Genomic DNA, 12,880 nt, shown 5'->3' on the forward strand with positions numbered 1-12,880 from the left:
AAAACTGAGAAACTCCCGAAGTGCCTTAGAATTCAAACTTAACTGCCATCTTCATAGGGAAAGGGGAGCGGGGACGTGGGCTTCTGAGGGAAGAGTAAGTGATATTTAGGACAATGAATGGGCCTTTGGAAGAGTAGACAGAAGGTGTGATAGATTGTGATGATGTGTGTCTGGGTGTGGTGTCAACTTCTAGTCTCCTTTCTGGTGATAAGAGTCCCTCTTTCCTCGTTGATGAAACTCCCAGAGGGGATCTGTGACCATTGGTTCTTTTTGGAGGATCTGTCTTTAGGCAGATAGGGGAGTTCAGAGAAAGCCCCTCCCTTCATTGCTGTTTTTCAAGTGTTTACATCTCAAAATAACAAATACACCAAAGCAGCACATTTTGGGGCGTTTTATCCTGCTACCCTTCAAAAGCAATACGTGAGCATCTTATTTAGAGATGTAGAGGTCAATACCAAAAGCTTCAGCTCAGACGCTGGAAAGTGTTTCTTCTGGAGAAGAGTTGGTGGGGGAATTACTGTTTGTCAGAACAAACGTTGTAGAACTATTAGACTCTTTAAAATTCATGCTTTTATTACTTTAATAAAAAGTTTAGAAATGTAAACAAACAGCAAAAGGCCCACATGGCATGCCTCTCTGAGCTATAATAGTAAAGGAAATTAAGTGTTAAGTATTTTAAAGCTCAGTTCCCACCAACATCATTTAAGGCACTTTGAGCTCAGAGTCAGAAATTTCCATTTTTAAATGTGAAGAGACGCTTAGCACTGGTGTGATAGACACAGAGAGAATGGGAAGCAGCACCTTCCCAGAGGCGGGAGAAGGCACACGCCAGAGTTGAAATTCCATTTTTATTGGTGACTAAACACCAGCTGGGGATTTCAGTTTTTAATGTTTATATGTCATGATGCTGAGAAAGAAATCTTGAGAACTACGAAAAGATGATTGGACATCAAAAGATTTTTCTTAAAAGCTGTTTAAACTTCAGCGTTTAAACTTTCTGATGTGGAACCAAGCCAAAAATAACATGAAGAAAATACCTGAGCACAACAGTGGTGACTTGAAATTCACAGTTGTTGATCTATCAGTCACCGGTCCCACTGATTCAGCTCTGGTTGCCTATCCTCTAGTCTTATCCTGTTGTTGATATACTCAGGTGAGAAAGCATTCCACAGAAGTTAAGCAATGAGTAAATAAACCTGCTGGGAGAGACTCTCAGTGGTGGGGTGCGGTGGAGAGCAAACATATTACATTCCAAATCTCCCAATGAGTCCAAAGAATCAACTGCTAAATACAGAACGGAACGTACACCTGAGTTCTTTCCTTCTCTCTTTTTCTCTTTCTTTCCTTCCTTCCTTCTTTCTTTTTCTCTTTCCCTTTCTTTCTTTCTTTCTTTCTTTCTTTCTCTCTCTCTCCCTCCCTCCTTTCTTTCTCTTTCTTTCTTTTTCTTTCATTTCTTTCTTTCTTTCTTTCTCTCTCTCTCTCCCTCCCTCCCTCCCTCCTTTCTTTCTTTCTTTCTCTCTCTCTCTCTCCCTCCCTCCTTTCTCTTTCTTTCTTTTCTTTCATTTCTTTCTTTCTTTCTTTCTCTCTCTCTCTCCCTTCCTCCCTTCCTTCCTCCCTTCCTTCCTCCCTTCCTCCCTCCCTCCCTCCCTCCCTCCCTCCCTCCCTTCCTTCCTCCCTTCCTCCCTTCCTCCCTCCCTCCCTCCCTCCCTCCCTCCCTCCCTCCCTCCCTCCCTTCCTCCCTTCCTCCCTTCCTCCCTTCCTCCCTTCCTCCCTTCCTCCCTTCCTCCCTTCCTTCCTTCCTTCCTTCCTTCCTTCCTTCCTTCCTTCCTTTCTTTCTTTCTTTCTTTCTTTCTTTCTTTCTTTCCTCTCTCTCTCTCTCTCCCACCCTCCTTCCTTCCTTTCTTTTTTTTCCCAAAACTCTCTTTTGGTTTCAGGTTAGCTTTCCCATACCCTGTTCAGACTTTAATTTCATGGTATAATCATTCAAGCTTTGGTAAACATCCAGCTGTAATTTGAGCTGGCTGGTCAATAAAACAAAAGCCATCACAGCTTCTCATTTGTATTGTTAACATCTAAAACACTGAAGAGATTAAATGCATGCAAAGATAACTCTTTACTTAATCACACAATCTCAGGGAATGTGTTTCCCCTTTGGGTAGTGTCACTATGAACACTTACATTGTGAAAACCAGATGTGTAATTTATGCAAAAGCAATTACAATAGTTTCTTGGAATAGAAATTATAATTTTCTGTCTTTTACTGACAATTTATTTTTTAACGTTTATTTAAAAATTTACAAACAGTAACATTTTTTTGATGTGCAGTTCCATACGTTTTAACACATGTCTAGATTCACGTGACCCCAGAGCAATCAGGATACAGAACAGTCTCATCATCCCCAACTCCCCATTGCTGCCTCCCACGTAATCCCTGGAAACCACTAATCTGTTCTCCACCCCTAAAGTTTTGCCTTTTCCAGAATGTCATATAAATGAAATCATTCAGAATGCATGCAGCCTTTTGTGCCTACCTTCCTTTGCTTAGCATAATGTATTTGAGATTTATCCATGTTATTGTGTTTATCATATATGTGTGTGCATGGATGCATGTGTGTATATATGTGTGTGTATAAACTTTTCATTTTGAAATAGGGTCACAGGAAGTTGCAAAGATAGTGCCAAGGGGTCCCCTATACCCTCAACCAGTTTCCTCCAGTGGTTGCATCTTGCAAAACTATAGTACAAGATCAGAAGCAGGAAACTGACTTGATACAATGTTTGCCATTTTATCACAGGCACAGATTTGTGTAACCACCACCTCAACCAACATACAGAGCTATCCCAACACCACAGAGACCTCCCTAGTACAACTCCTTTATAGTCGCCCCCTTCCCCCACCCCCTCCCACCATTCCTCACCCATGGCAACCACTAACCTGTTCTCCATCTCTACAATTTTGTCATTTCAAGAAGTTGTATAAATTGAGTCATATAGTCTGTGACCTCTGGAGATTAGTTTTTGTTTTGTTTTGTTTTGTTTTTTCCCTCAGCACAAAGCCCCGGAGAACTTGCATTTATCAAAACTTCATTCCTTTTTATTACTGGGGTGTATTCCATTGTATGTATTTATGAGAGTTTGTTTATACATTCACCTGTTGATGGACATTTAGGTTGTTTCCAGTGTTTGGCAATTATCAAGAAAGGTTCTATAAATATTTGCATACGAATTTTTTTAATTAATTAATTAATTTATTTTTGGCTGTGTTGGGTCTTCATCGCTACGTGCGGGCTTTCTCTAGTTGTGGCGAGCGGGGGCTACTCTTCATCGTGGTGTGTGGGCTTCTCATTGCGGTGGCTTCTCTTGTTGTGGAGCATGGGCTCTAGGCGCGCAGGCTTCAGTAGTTGTGGCACACGGGCTCAGTAGTTGTGGCACGCGGGCTTAGTAGTTGTGGCTCACAGGCTTGGTTGTTCCGTGGCACGTGGGATCTTCCTGGACCAGGGCTCGAGCCCGTGTCCCCTGCATTGGCAGGTGGATTCTTAACCACTGAGCCACGAGGGAAGCCCTGAATACGAATTTTTATGTGAACATAAGTTTATGAAGAAAGGTTCTATGAATGTTTGCATACGAATTTTTATGTGAACGTAAGTTTTTATTTCTCTGGGGTAATACTTAGGAATGGCTGAGTCATATAGTAAGTGAATGTTTATCCTTATGAGAAACTACTAAACTGTTTTCCAAAGAGGCTGCACCATTTGCATTCGCATCAGCAATGTCTGAGGCTTCTAATTAGTTGCGCCTCATCCGTGTCAGCACTTGGTATTTGTTGTTGTCCTTAGCCATTCTAGTAGATGCGAAATGGTATCTATGGTATCTCATTGCTTTAATTTGCATTTGCCAGGATAGATTTTGAATTAAAAAAAAAAAAAAGAGGGCTTCCCTGGTGGCGCAGTGGTTGAAAGTCCACCTGCCGATGCAGGGGACGCAGGTTTGTGCCCCGGTCCGGGAGGATCCCACGTGCCGCGGAGCGGCTGGGCCCGTGAGCCGTGGCCGCTGAGCCTGCGCGTCCGGAGCCTGTGCTCCGCAACGGGAGAGGCCACAACAGTGATACCGCCAAAAAAAAAAAAAAAAAAGAAAAAGAAGAAAGCTCAGTTTGAAGAAACATTACCTTGATTTCCCTACTTTCTGTATTTGTATTATCACTTACCAAAGAGCCTAAAGAGATCACAAAAGTGCCTTGTCCCAGGCCTCAGGAACCTGAAAAATGCAAATTATGGAGACAGCTAGCTGCTGTTTTAAATGATTGATAACCAGTGTTGCCAACTAGTCCCTGTGATGAATGAGAATAGTTAATCTAGTCTCTACTGGTTGCCTTAAATAAAAAAGCAAGCTTTCTTCTCACTTCATGAAAAATGTATATTCCAGAAGCATTGTGTGAATACAATTGTGATCCTTGAATTTAATTTCAAGAGCACCGAGAATGCTTAATATTTTGAGGAATTCTCAGAGGAATACATTTGTTAAAAAGGAATCAACAGGGTTTAGAGGAAAGAGTACTGGAATAGGAATTTGGAAGTCCTGTTCTGGAAACAGTTCTACCTGGTCCTAAGTGTGTGACCTTGAGCAAGCCTCCGAATCCACATTAAGGCTGCCCCTCTTCCTCTGCTGAAGAAGGTTTGGACTCACTTCAGCCATATCTCCTGGCATATCGTCCACAGAACACTAGATCTACAGGATTAAGATGTGTGGAAGAAGAGAGCGTTCTATATTGAAATTAACGTGGGAAATATTGAGTTAAAGTTCAAGAGGTTTCACTGAGAGAGGATTTTCCAGAGTCTTTAATTTGCTAACATATATTTTTAATCCCTGTGAGAGGGCTGTCATATGTCGTGTCTTCCCAATTCATTTGAGCACAGAAGTCTTTTTCATTGAATAATATATGAACGTATATTCCTTTGTTTTTCCTAGAACTCACTTTGGGAAATGCTGGACTGAAATATTGTTAATGTCCCTTCCAAATCTAACTTTTCAATGTTTCCAGTCTCTTTGTAAAAAAACTTCAAACACCTCTTGGTGTATTTGCTTGGAAAGTTTGCATTTCATATGTCAAGTTTTGTGCAGGGTGGTTCCATGGTACTGTACAGTGACATAATCATGGGCAAAACAGCAACGAGCTTGTTTCTCAGGCTTCTGTATTTAAGGTCAGGTTGGTTTAAACCCATATAGAATCAACCAGGTCTCAGAACTTGGCAGGGCAGGGAGAGCTGTGCTAGAGGCAGACACAGGTACAGAGCAGGCCTGGAGGAGGAACCAGATGTGGGCAGTCAGAGCATGAGTGTCCAGAGTGAGGCCAGAGACATACAGAAGATCAGGGGGTCAGTGGGTCAAAGGTGTCATCTGCTGGGCAATCAAGAGTCCAGGAAACACATAGCCAGGTTCACGCAAGGTCGTGGGTCACAGGACAGACAAGGAAAATATTAGTAGATCCCCAAGAGCACACGGGTCATTCTCTAGGAAGCAGACATAGCGTATCACTAAGAAGGCATTTTTAATACTGATGTTATCTCACCAGCTATGAAGCCCCACTTCCTCCTGGGACAGTGGCCAAGACCTGGGAAATGCTCCCAGGCCTCCAGCTCAGGACGGTAGGTATGAGATGCCAGGCAGCTGGGGCCAGGCTCAGAGATGGTGACTTTAGAAGAGCTCTTCAGGGGTTAGCACAGAGCAGGGAGAAACCCACCTTGCCTCTCTCCAACTCCCCCCACCCCTTCCAGAGGACCCACTGGAAGATTTTTCTCCCTCTGTGCGCCTGAAGAGTTTAGAATGAAGAGATTAATTGACCAGAAATGAAAGCTTGAGGCAGTTCACTGCAGTGGAAAGAGTGTGGATTGAGAGTCAAGAGGCCAAGTTCAGCTCTTTGACCTGAGCTGTGGGCTTTGGTTTACTCACTCATGAGCAAAGTTTTCTTCCAGCTCACAGGTACCAGGATTCCAGTCACATCTGAGTCTGGGAGGGGGTAGCCCCACTCCAGCCTAGATGACGAGGTGAGAGGGGACCTCTCCTCTTCTCTAGCCAAGGCGGCTGCCGGCCTCTCCTGCCCTCACCCACATCCAGGGTCTGCATGCCCACTGCACTGTTTGCAGGCTTGTTCTCGGGGAGATTGGTGGAGCTGACAGCCTCACAGGGGAGAAACCTCAGCACGGAGCCGACAGGAGCCAGACCCAGGAAGACAGTCTGAAGTCAGGCAGCCCTGCGTCCTGTAGGTCAGCACAGGACTCAGGGCAAACCGGGCGTGGTCAGGAGGCACCGGACACAAACAGAAAGTCCTATGTGGTGGGAAAACCGAGACCACATGCCCCTACCATCTTGGGCTGGGGCCTGCCTTTCAGAGGACTCAGAGGAACCACTGATAATTGGATGGAGGGGAGTGTGTTTTGAAATTAAAATGGGCACAGTAGGTAGAAGTCAAGTTAATTAGAGATATGTCCCTTCCTCCTGTGAGACTGAACAGTGTGACTTTCCGAAGAAGGCAGTTCTCACGGTAATGAGGTAAACTTCAGAGGCAGCCAGCAGCACTGTTTGTTGGTGGAGAGACTGGTTTGGAAGTAAGCCCTCCACAGGCCCCATCCTGTTCCTCCGTTACTTCCCAGCCCCCTGGAAGCCAGCAGAAGCACACCAGTAGGTGGCCACAGCCCCAGGCGGCTGTGTTTGCCAGATTCCAAAGGGACAGGGACTCCCTTCGCGTTAGGGGAGGGACTGGGTTTCCCCAGAGAAGGTTCTGGCACCTGGGCTGGACGAGATATATCAATACCTGGGGGAGCACAGAAACAGGGTGGCGCTGCAGGGAGAGGTGTCTTTAGGAGAGGCCACCATTCCTTAAAAAATGCTCATGTTGAATGCTATGGTGGCCTTCTCTGAGGGCCAGTGACCTTCCCAGGAGCGAGGAGGCGCCCCCCACAGGCAGCAGCGTCTGTAGCAGTCTTGCCCTTGTGGTGTTGAAGGCGATGGGGTACATTCAAGTAATCATGTGAGGACCCTAGTTTCAGGCCCAAATTCGATGTGACTTTGTGTATGGGTATTTTTCCTGAGGTCAAAGGTAACTGACACTTCAACACCTTATTTAAAAATAGAGGGAATTCCCTGGTGGTCCAGTGGCTAAGACTATGCACCCTCAATGCAGGGGGCCCGGGTTCGATCCCTGGTCGGGGATCTAAGATCCCACATGCCGCAACTAAAGATTCCATGTGCCACAACTAAGAGCTGGTGCAGGCAAATAAATAAATAAATATTTTTGGAAAATAGAATTATCTGTGTATCCCTGTGCATATTCCCTCATGGGTCTTTTCTGCTTTCTCCCCTCACAGTGTTTGGTGACTTACTCTGTAAAGGTTGTAAACTCTATTGAAACAGGAGGGGGCTTCCCTGGTGGCGCAGTGGTTGAGAGTCCGCCTATCGATGCAGGGGACGCGGGTTCATGCCCCGGTCCGGGAAGATTCCACATGCCGCGGAGCGGCTGGGCCCGTGAGCCATGGCCGCTGAGCCTGCGCGTCCGGAGCCTGTGCTCCGCAACGGGAGGGGCCACAACAGTGAGAGGCCCACGTACCGCAAAAAAAAAAAAAAAAAAAAAAAAAAAAAAAAAGAAACAGGAGGGAGGGAGGCAGAGCACAACCTTTGAAAGAATGACACAGCCCGAGGACATGACATAAACTGATTAGAAACAAATGGGTCCAAGATGGCGGACAAGTCAACTTCCACTAGACCTTGAGCCTCAGTACACGCTCACATCAGCAAGCTAAATGATACACCCACAGGAGCCATGACAGTTCCAAGACACCATAAGGATCAAAAGTGGGCGGTGGCCCAATTCCTGGAAATCCCCGCCCCTTCCTAAAATAGCTGGAACACTCCTCCCACTTATTACCCTATGAAATTACCCGCTCCTATAAAAACTGACAGCCCCATGCCCTGGGTGCCTTTCTCACCTTCTGAGATGGCCCACACTCTGTCTGTGGAGTGTGTTTCTCTCTAAATAAATCCACTTCTTACCTGTCACTTGGTCTCTCAGTGAATTCTTTCTGCGATGAGACATCAAGAACCTGAGCTTCATTAAGTCCTGAAACCAGGTGTGTGATCTCAGTTGGAAGACTGGGTGTTGGCCGGGTTCGAGTCCTGCCTGTGTGGGTTCAAGTCCCAGTCTGAGGTGCATGGTTTCACCATTATTTAACACATACTAAGTCCAGGCTCACAACGAAATAACTTTCCTTTGTATCAATTAGTAGATTATTGTGAATTCTTATTATTTCCTTGTGGAGCCTGAAAAGTAGTCAGAACAGAGCCTCAGGATTATTCCCTTCTTGACTTTCAGGTAATGCATCCAAGAAAGAGTCATCCACTGAGTTATTTCCCCTCATTCGTCTCCCTTCATCCAAGCTGAGGAAAAGAGACAGCCACCTGGCAAAGGTCTAGTCCAAGGTGCCTTTGAAATGTCCTGCGGAAGCACCTCTGGTTCCCCAGCATTCCTGTTAGAAGATAAGCCGTCTCCAGGTAAGTAATGCTGTTAATAACAATGTCAGTAGCCACTTGGGTCTTGATTTGTCCCCTGGGGAGACGTAGGCTCCAGGGCAGGGAGCTGGGAGGCTGAGACTAGAGATCCACCACGGCCCTCAGCCTGTTCTTTGTCCTTGAATTTCCTTTTCACTTTAATCATTCCTGGAATCATGGAGAGAAGTTTAGAGGTTTCTACAACCCAGCTCTCTGGATTTGGATAAGTCTTAACAGAACCAGCCAGGTCTTAACATTCTTCAAAGAATAAAGATCCCGTCACCAACTAGAGGGACCTGAGCTCAGAAATCGGTTGCTGCGGATCAAGGCTTGTCTTACTAGTATGCAAACAATTCTGAGTGTTCCTCAAATCAACTTTCAATCTGGCGTTTTCCTTGGCTATCAGGTGGAATTTACCCCTGAATGAAGGTCCTCACCTTGCATTGAGTTCTAGTGAGTTTTGTTTTGTTTTACAAAGTGACCGGCACCGTCTTTGGGGACCACTTGATTGATTGATCCCCCGCAATGTCGACTTAAAAAATACACACAACCTAAAAGCTGAGAGTTATATTTTATTTGGTGGGAATTCTTAGGACTTCAAGCCCAGGAGGCAGCATCTCAAGTAACTGACAGACTGCTCCGAGGAGGTGAGGGGGGAGCCAGGTTATGTAGGAGTTTTGCAGCAAAGGGCAGGTAGTTGGAACATCAAAAGATTACTGTTAATTAAAGAAAACCAGATATCCCAAGTTAAGGAATTTAGCACTTTTGTATGTATAGGAAGACGCAAGAGTCTGGGCTCACTGAAATCATTCCTTTGATAAGTATCTCAGCTATCTGGGCCAGTATCCTGTGTTTTCACCTCCTGTGTTGCCTCAGGGCTCATGGTAAGGAGTGGCTGCAGTCTGATGGCTGCTAGATGGCAGGTATTCTTTCCTTCCTGAATTCCCTCAGGGCTCATCAGCTCACGTTGGAGGGCTGCAGTCGCTGATGACTGACTGACATCCTTTGTTTACTGATAGGGTAGGAAATATTCCACTTCTCAGCAGCCTTCTCTTATTCACGTAGCAGATTTTTATTTTTCTCCTTAAGGGAGGACCCCAGCCCATGGGACAGTTCTGCCTGGGAAGTGGAGAAGTAGGAATGTTTTTCCCCAGTGACTAGAGCAAAGGCAGCAAAATTCCACATTTCATGGGTCCGGGGTCACGGCTACTGATGGTTGGTGTGATTCTAGCCATTACCAAGGGTATAATCTACACTTTGCCCAGTTCTCAGTCACCTCCTCTATACAGAGTCCTTCCACATCCCAGGAGTCCCCAGGGAAGCCGGGACAGGCCCACAGCAGTCCCAAACCTGAGTCATCCTGTGGCCAACAACTTCCCAGGGAAGCCCTCCAGCCAGGGCCCGCCTGCTGGACGGCCTCATTTCAGACAGGGTCCCACAGGCCCCCTTCGCCTCTTCCAGGCACAGGTGTTTGTATCCCGAAGCAGCACCTGCTGAGCCCCCAGCCCACCCACTGTGCCAGTCAGGGTTCTGAGCAGGCCTGTCTTCAAGGTGGATGAGAGCTGACTCTATTTTAAGGAAATGAAGTGCGTCTTTGAGTCAAAGCATGTGATACAAATGACCTTTCTGTGGCAACATGATTAAAAATAGGCAGTTACAGGAAATTTTTCAACTCTTGAGACATTAATGGATGTAGATGTAAAAAAATAGACTAACTTCCCTCATCTTCCCATTAGTGATGTGTGTGGGCAGACAGGGCTACTTTTTGCCACCTTGACAGACCGAATACTGCCTGTGCGTGGGTTAGGAGCATTTCTAGGCTAGCCATTCCCCCAAAGTGAGGTTGTGGAATTTGTATGGTACTTACCGACTGACTGGCTCACCCAAATCTGAGTGTGTTTCATTCTTTGGGTTTGGTGGCTGGATTTTTGCATGAACAGCAAGGAGTAGCTGAATTCTCCCTTTCAGTTTGCACCCTCTGGATCAAGGGACAGCAAACTTTTTCTGTAAAGAACCAGATAGTATATATTTTAGGCTTTGTTGACCATACACTTTCCGTAGCAACTGCTCAACTCTGCTGGTATAGTGTGTGGGTAGGCAGCCACAGGTAGTATGCAAACAAATGGGCCTGGCCATGGTTCCAGTAAACCTTTATTTGCAAAAACAGGTGGCAGGCTTGATTTGGGCCTGAAGGCTCTAGGTTGCCCAGCCCTGCTCTGGAGTCAAAGAGGTGAGGATATTCACCCTCCTTCCCTGTTTTCAAGGGATGCCTGAGAATTATGCGTTTGTTGATTCGCGCATCCATTCAGCAAATGCTTACCCAGCGGTCTGCTGCCATGCCAAGCTCCATAACGTTAGTTTAGGATGCAACGGAGACAGCACATACCAAGCTCCCTGCCTCACAGAGCTTACACCGTAGAAAAGAGGGGCGCATCCTCGGGTGCGAGGACGATGTTAGTGGCAGGGGAATGAGCTCAGGGAGCTCACGGGAACCGATCTTAGTGTCTGACATGGAAGCAATCGTAAAGACTTTGGGTTTTCCTCGGTGTGAAATGAGGAACCATTGGAGAACTTTGAACAGAGAAGTGACATGATCTAACTTATGTGTTGAAAATAAATGTAAACTGTGTCAATGGTAGACTAAAGGATGGATACAGGGATACCCAGGAGGAGGATGTAGCTGTAGCAGTGCTTGAGGAGACAGAGGGCGGTAGCGTGAACTAGAGCGGTAACAGGGAAGGGAGTGAGAAGTGTTTAGATCCGTGGTATATTTTGAAGGTAGAGCCAACACGACTTCCTAATGGCTGCGTGATGTGTGTGAGATAAAGGAGTCAAGAATATATTTGGCAGGGGGCTTCCCTGGTGGGGTCCAGTGGTTAAGAATCCACCTTCCAATGCAGGGGATGTTGGTTTGATCCCTGGTCGGGGAACTAAGATCCCACATGCCGTGGGGCAACTGAGCCCGCGCGCCACAACTAAGACCTGACACAGCCAAAAAAATAAATAAATAAAAAAAGAATGTATTTGGCATTTGGAACATGGAGTTGCCACTAACTGGGATGTGGGAATGCTAAGGGTGGAAGCAGTGTTAAACATGTGAACTTTGAAATTTCTCCTTGACATCCAAGTGGATACATCTTAGCTTGGCATTTAGGAGAGAGGTCTGAGCTGGAGATATACATTTGGATGCTGTCAGCATAGGGAAAATGCACGGTATTTAAAGCCACGGATTATGTGAGATCACCAAGGAAATGAGAATATAGAGAAAGAAGGAGAACCAAGACCCTTGGGCAGTCCAGTATTGAGACGCTGGGGAGAGGAGGAAGAACCTGGAAGTCAGAGCGTTAAGTGACCTCACCTTACTTGCCGGGAAAATATACATGAGAACATTGCATAGTAAATGAACTTAATTTTTAAAAATCTTTAATTTTTCATTCTATATCCAAGGGACAGCTATGACTCTTTTGACTTAAGGAGGTATTTGTATTTCTTAAGTGGATTCAAGTAGGCTGGTGATATTAGTCTTATTATGCAGAGTTTTTTCCCCTAAATAAAGAAAATAATTTGCTTGAGATCTTCCAGACCGTGTTATAGGTTCACCTAATTCAAAATTGTTTAAGGAGTCTGCTTTGCACACATGCCTTGCTCTGTTTGTGCTCTGTGTCCAATGTCTAAAGGTGTATGTAACCTGGTTCGCTTATTGCCAAATAAAGTCTAAGCCAGCTGCTGGGCTGCCCCCACATAGTAAGTAAAGCTCAGATGAAAGTGTACACTTCAGACTGGGACTTGAACCCACGTGCTGGGACTCAAACCCGGCCAGAACTCAGATTGGAACTCGAACCCATGCAGCTGGGACTCAAAGCCGGCCAAAACCCACAGTCTTCCAACTGAGATCACACACCTGGTTTCAGGACTTAATGAAGCTCAGGTTCTTGATGTCTCATTGCAGAAAGAATTCACTGAGAGACCAAGTGATAGGTAAGAAGTGGATTTATTTAGAGAGAAACACACTCCACAGACAGAGTGTGGGCCATCTCAGAAGGTGAGAAAGGCACCAGGGTATGGGGGTGTCAGTTTTTATAGGAGCGGGTAATTTCATAGGCTAATGAGAGGGAGGAGTGTTCCAACTATTTTAGGAAGGGGTGGGGATTTCCAGAAATTGGGCCACCGCCTACTTTTGATCCTTATGGTGTCTTGGAACTGTCATGGCTCCTGTGGGTGTGTCATTTAGCTTGCTGATGTGAGCGTGTACTGAGGCTCAAGGTCTAGTGGAAGTTGACTTGTCCGCCATCTTGGACCCATTTGTTTCTAATCAGTTTATGTCATGTCCTCGGGCTGTGTC

General features: G+C 45.8%; 1 protein-coding gene across 3 annotated transcripts in view; it reads left to right on the top strand.

Moving 5' to 3' along the window:
* The window catches only part of ACSL1 (acyl-CoA synthetase long chain family member 1), a 277,457-nt gene that overhangs the window by 115,690 nt on the left and 148,887 nt on the right, over window positions 1-12,880 (top strand). For 2 of the 3 annotated variants that reach the window (XM_079909245.1, XM_079909247.1), the window contains one exon: window positions 8,363-8,541. In XM_079909245.1, coding sequence (XP_079765371.1) covers window positions 8,481-8,541 — 61 coding nt within the window. In that variant the 5' untranslated portion in view covers window positions 8,363-8,480. Of the gene's footprint in view, window positions 1-7,974; window positions 8,121-8,362; window positions 8,542-12,880 lie in introns of those variants that run through there. The other variant, XM_079909246.1, reaches the window with a different exon arrangement.

Source organism: Stenella coeruleoalba, assembly GCF_951394435.1.
Source record: "Stenella coeruleoalba genome assembly, chromosome: 21".
NCBI lineage: Eukaryota > Metazoa > Chordata > Mammalia > Artiodactyla > Delphinidae > Stenella > Stenella coeruleoalba.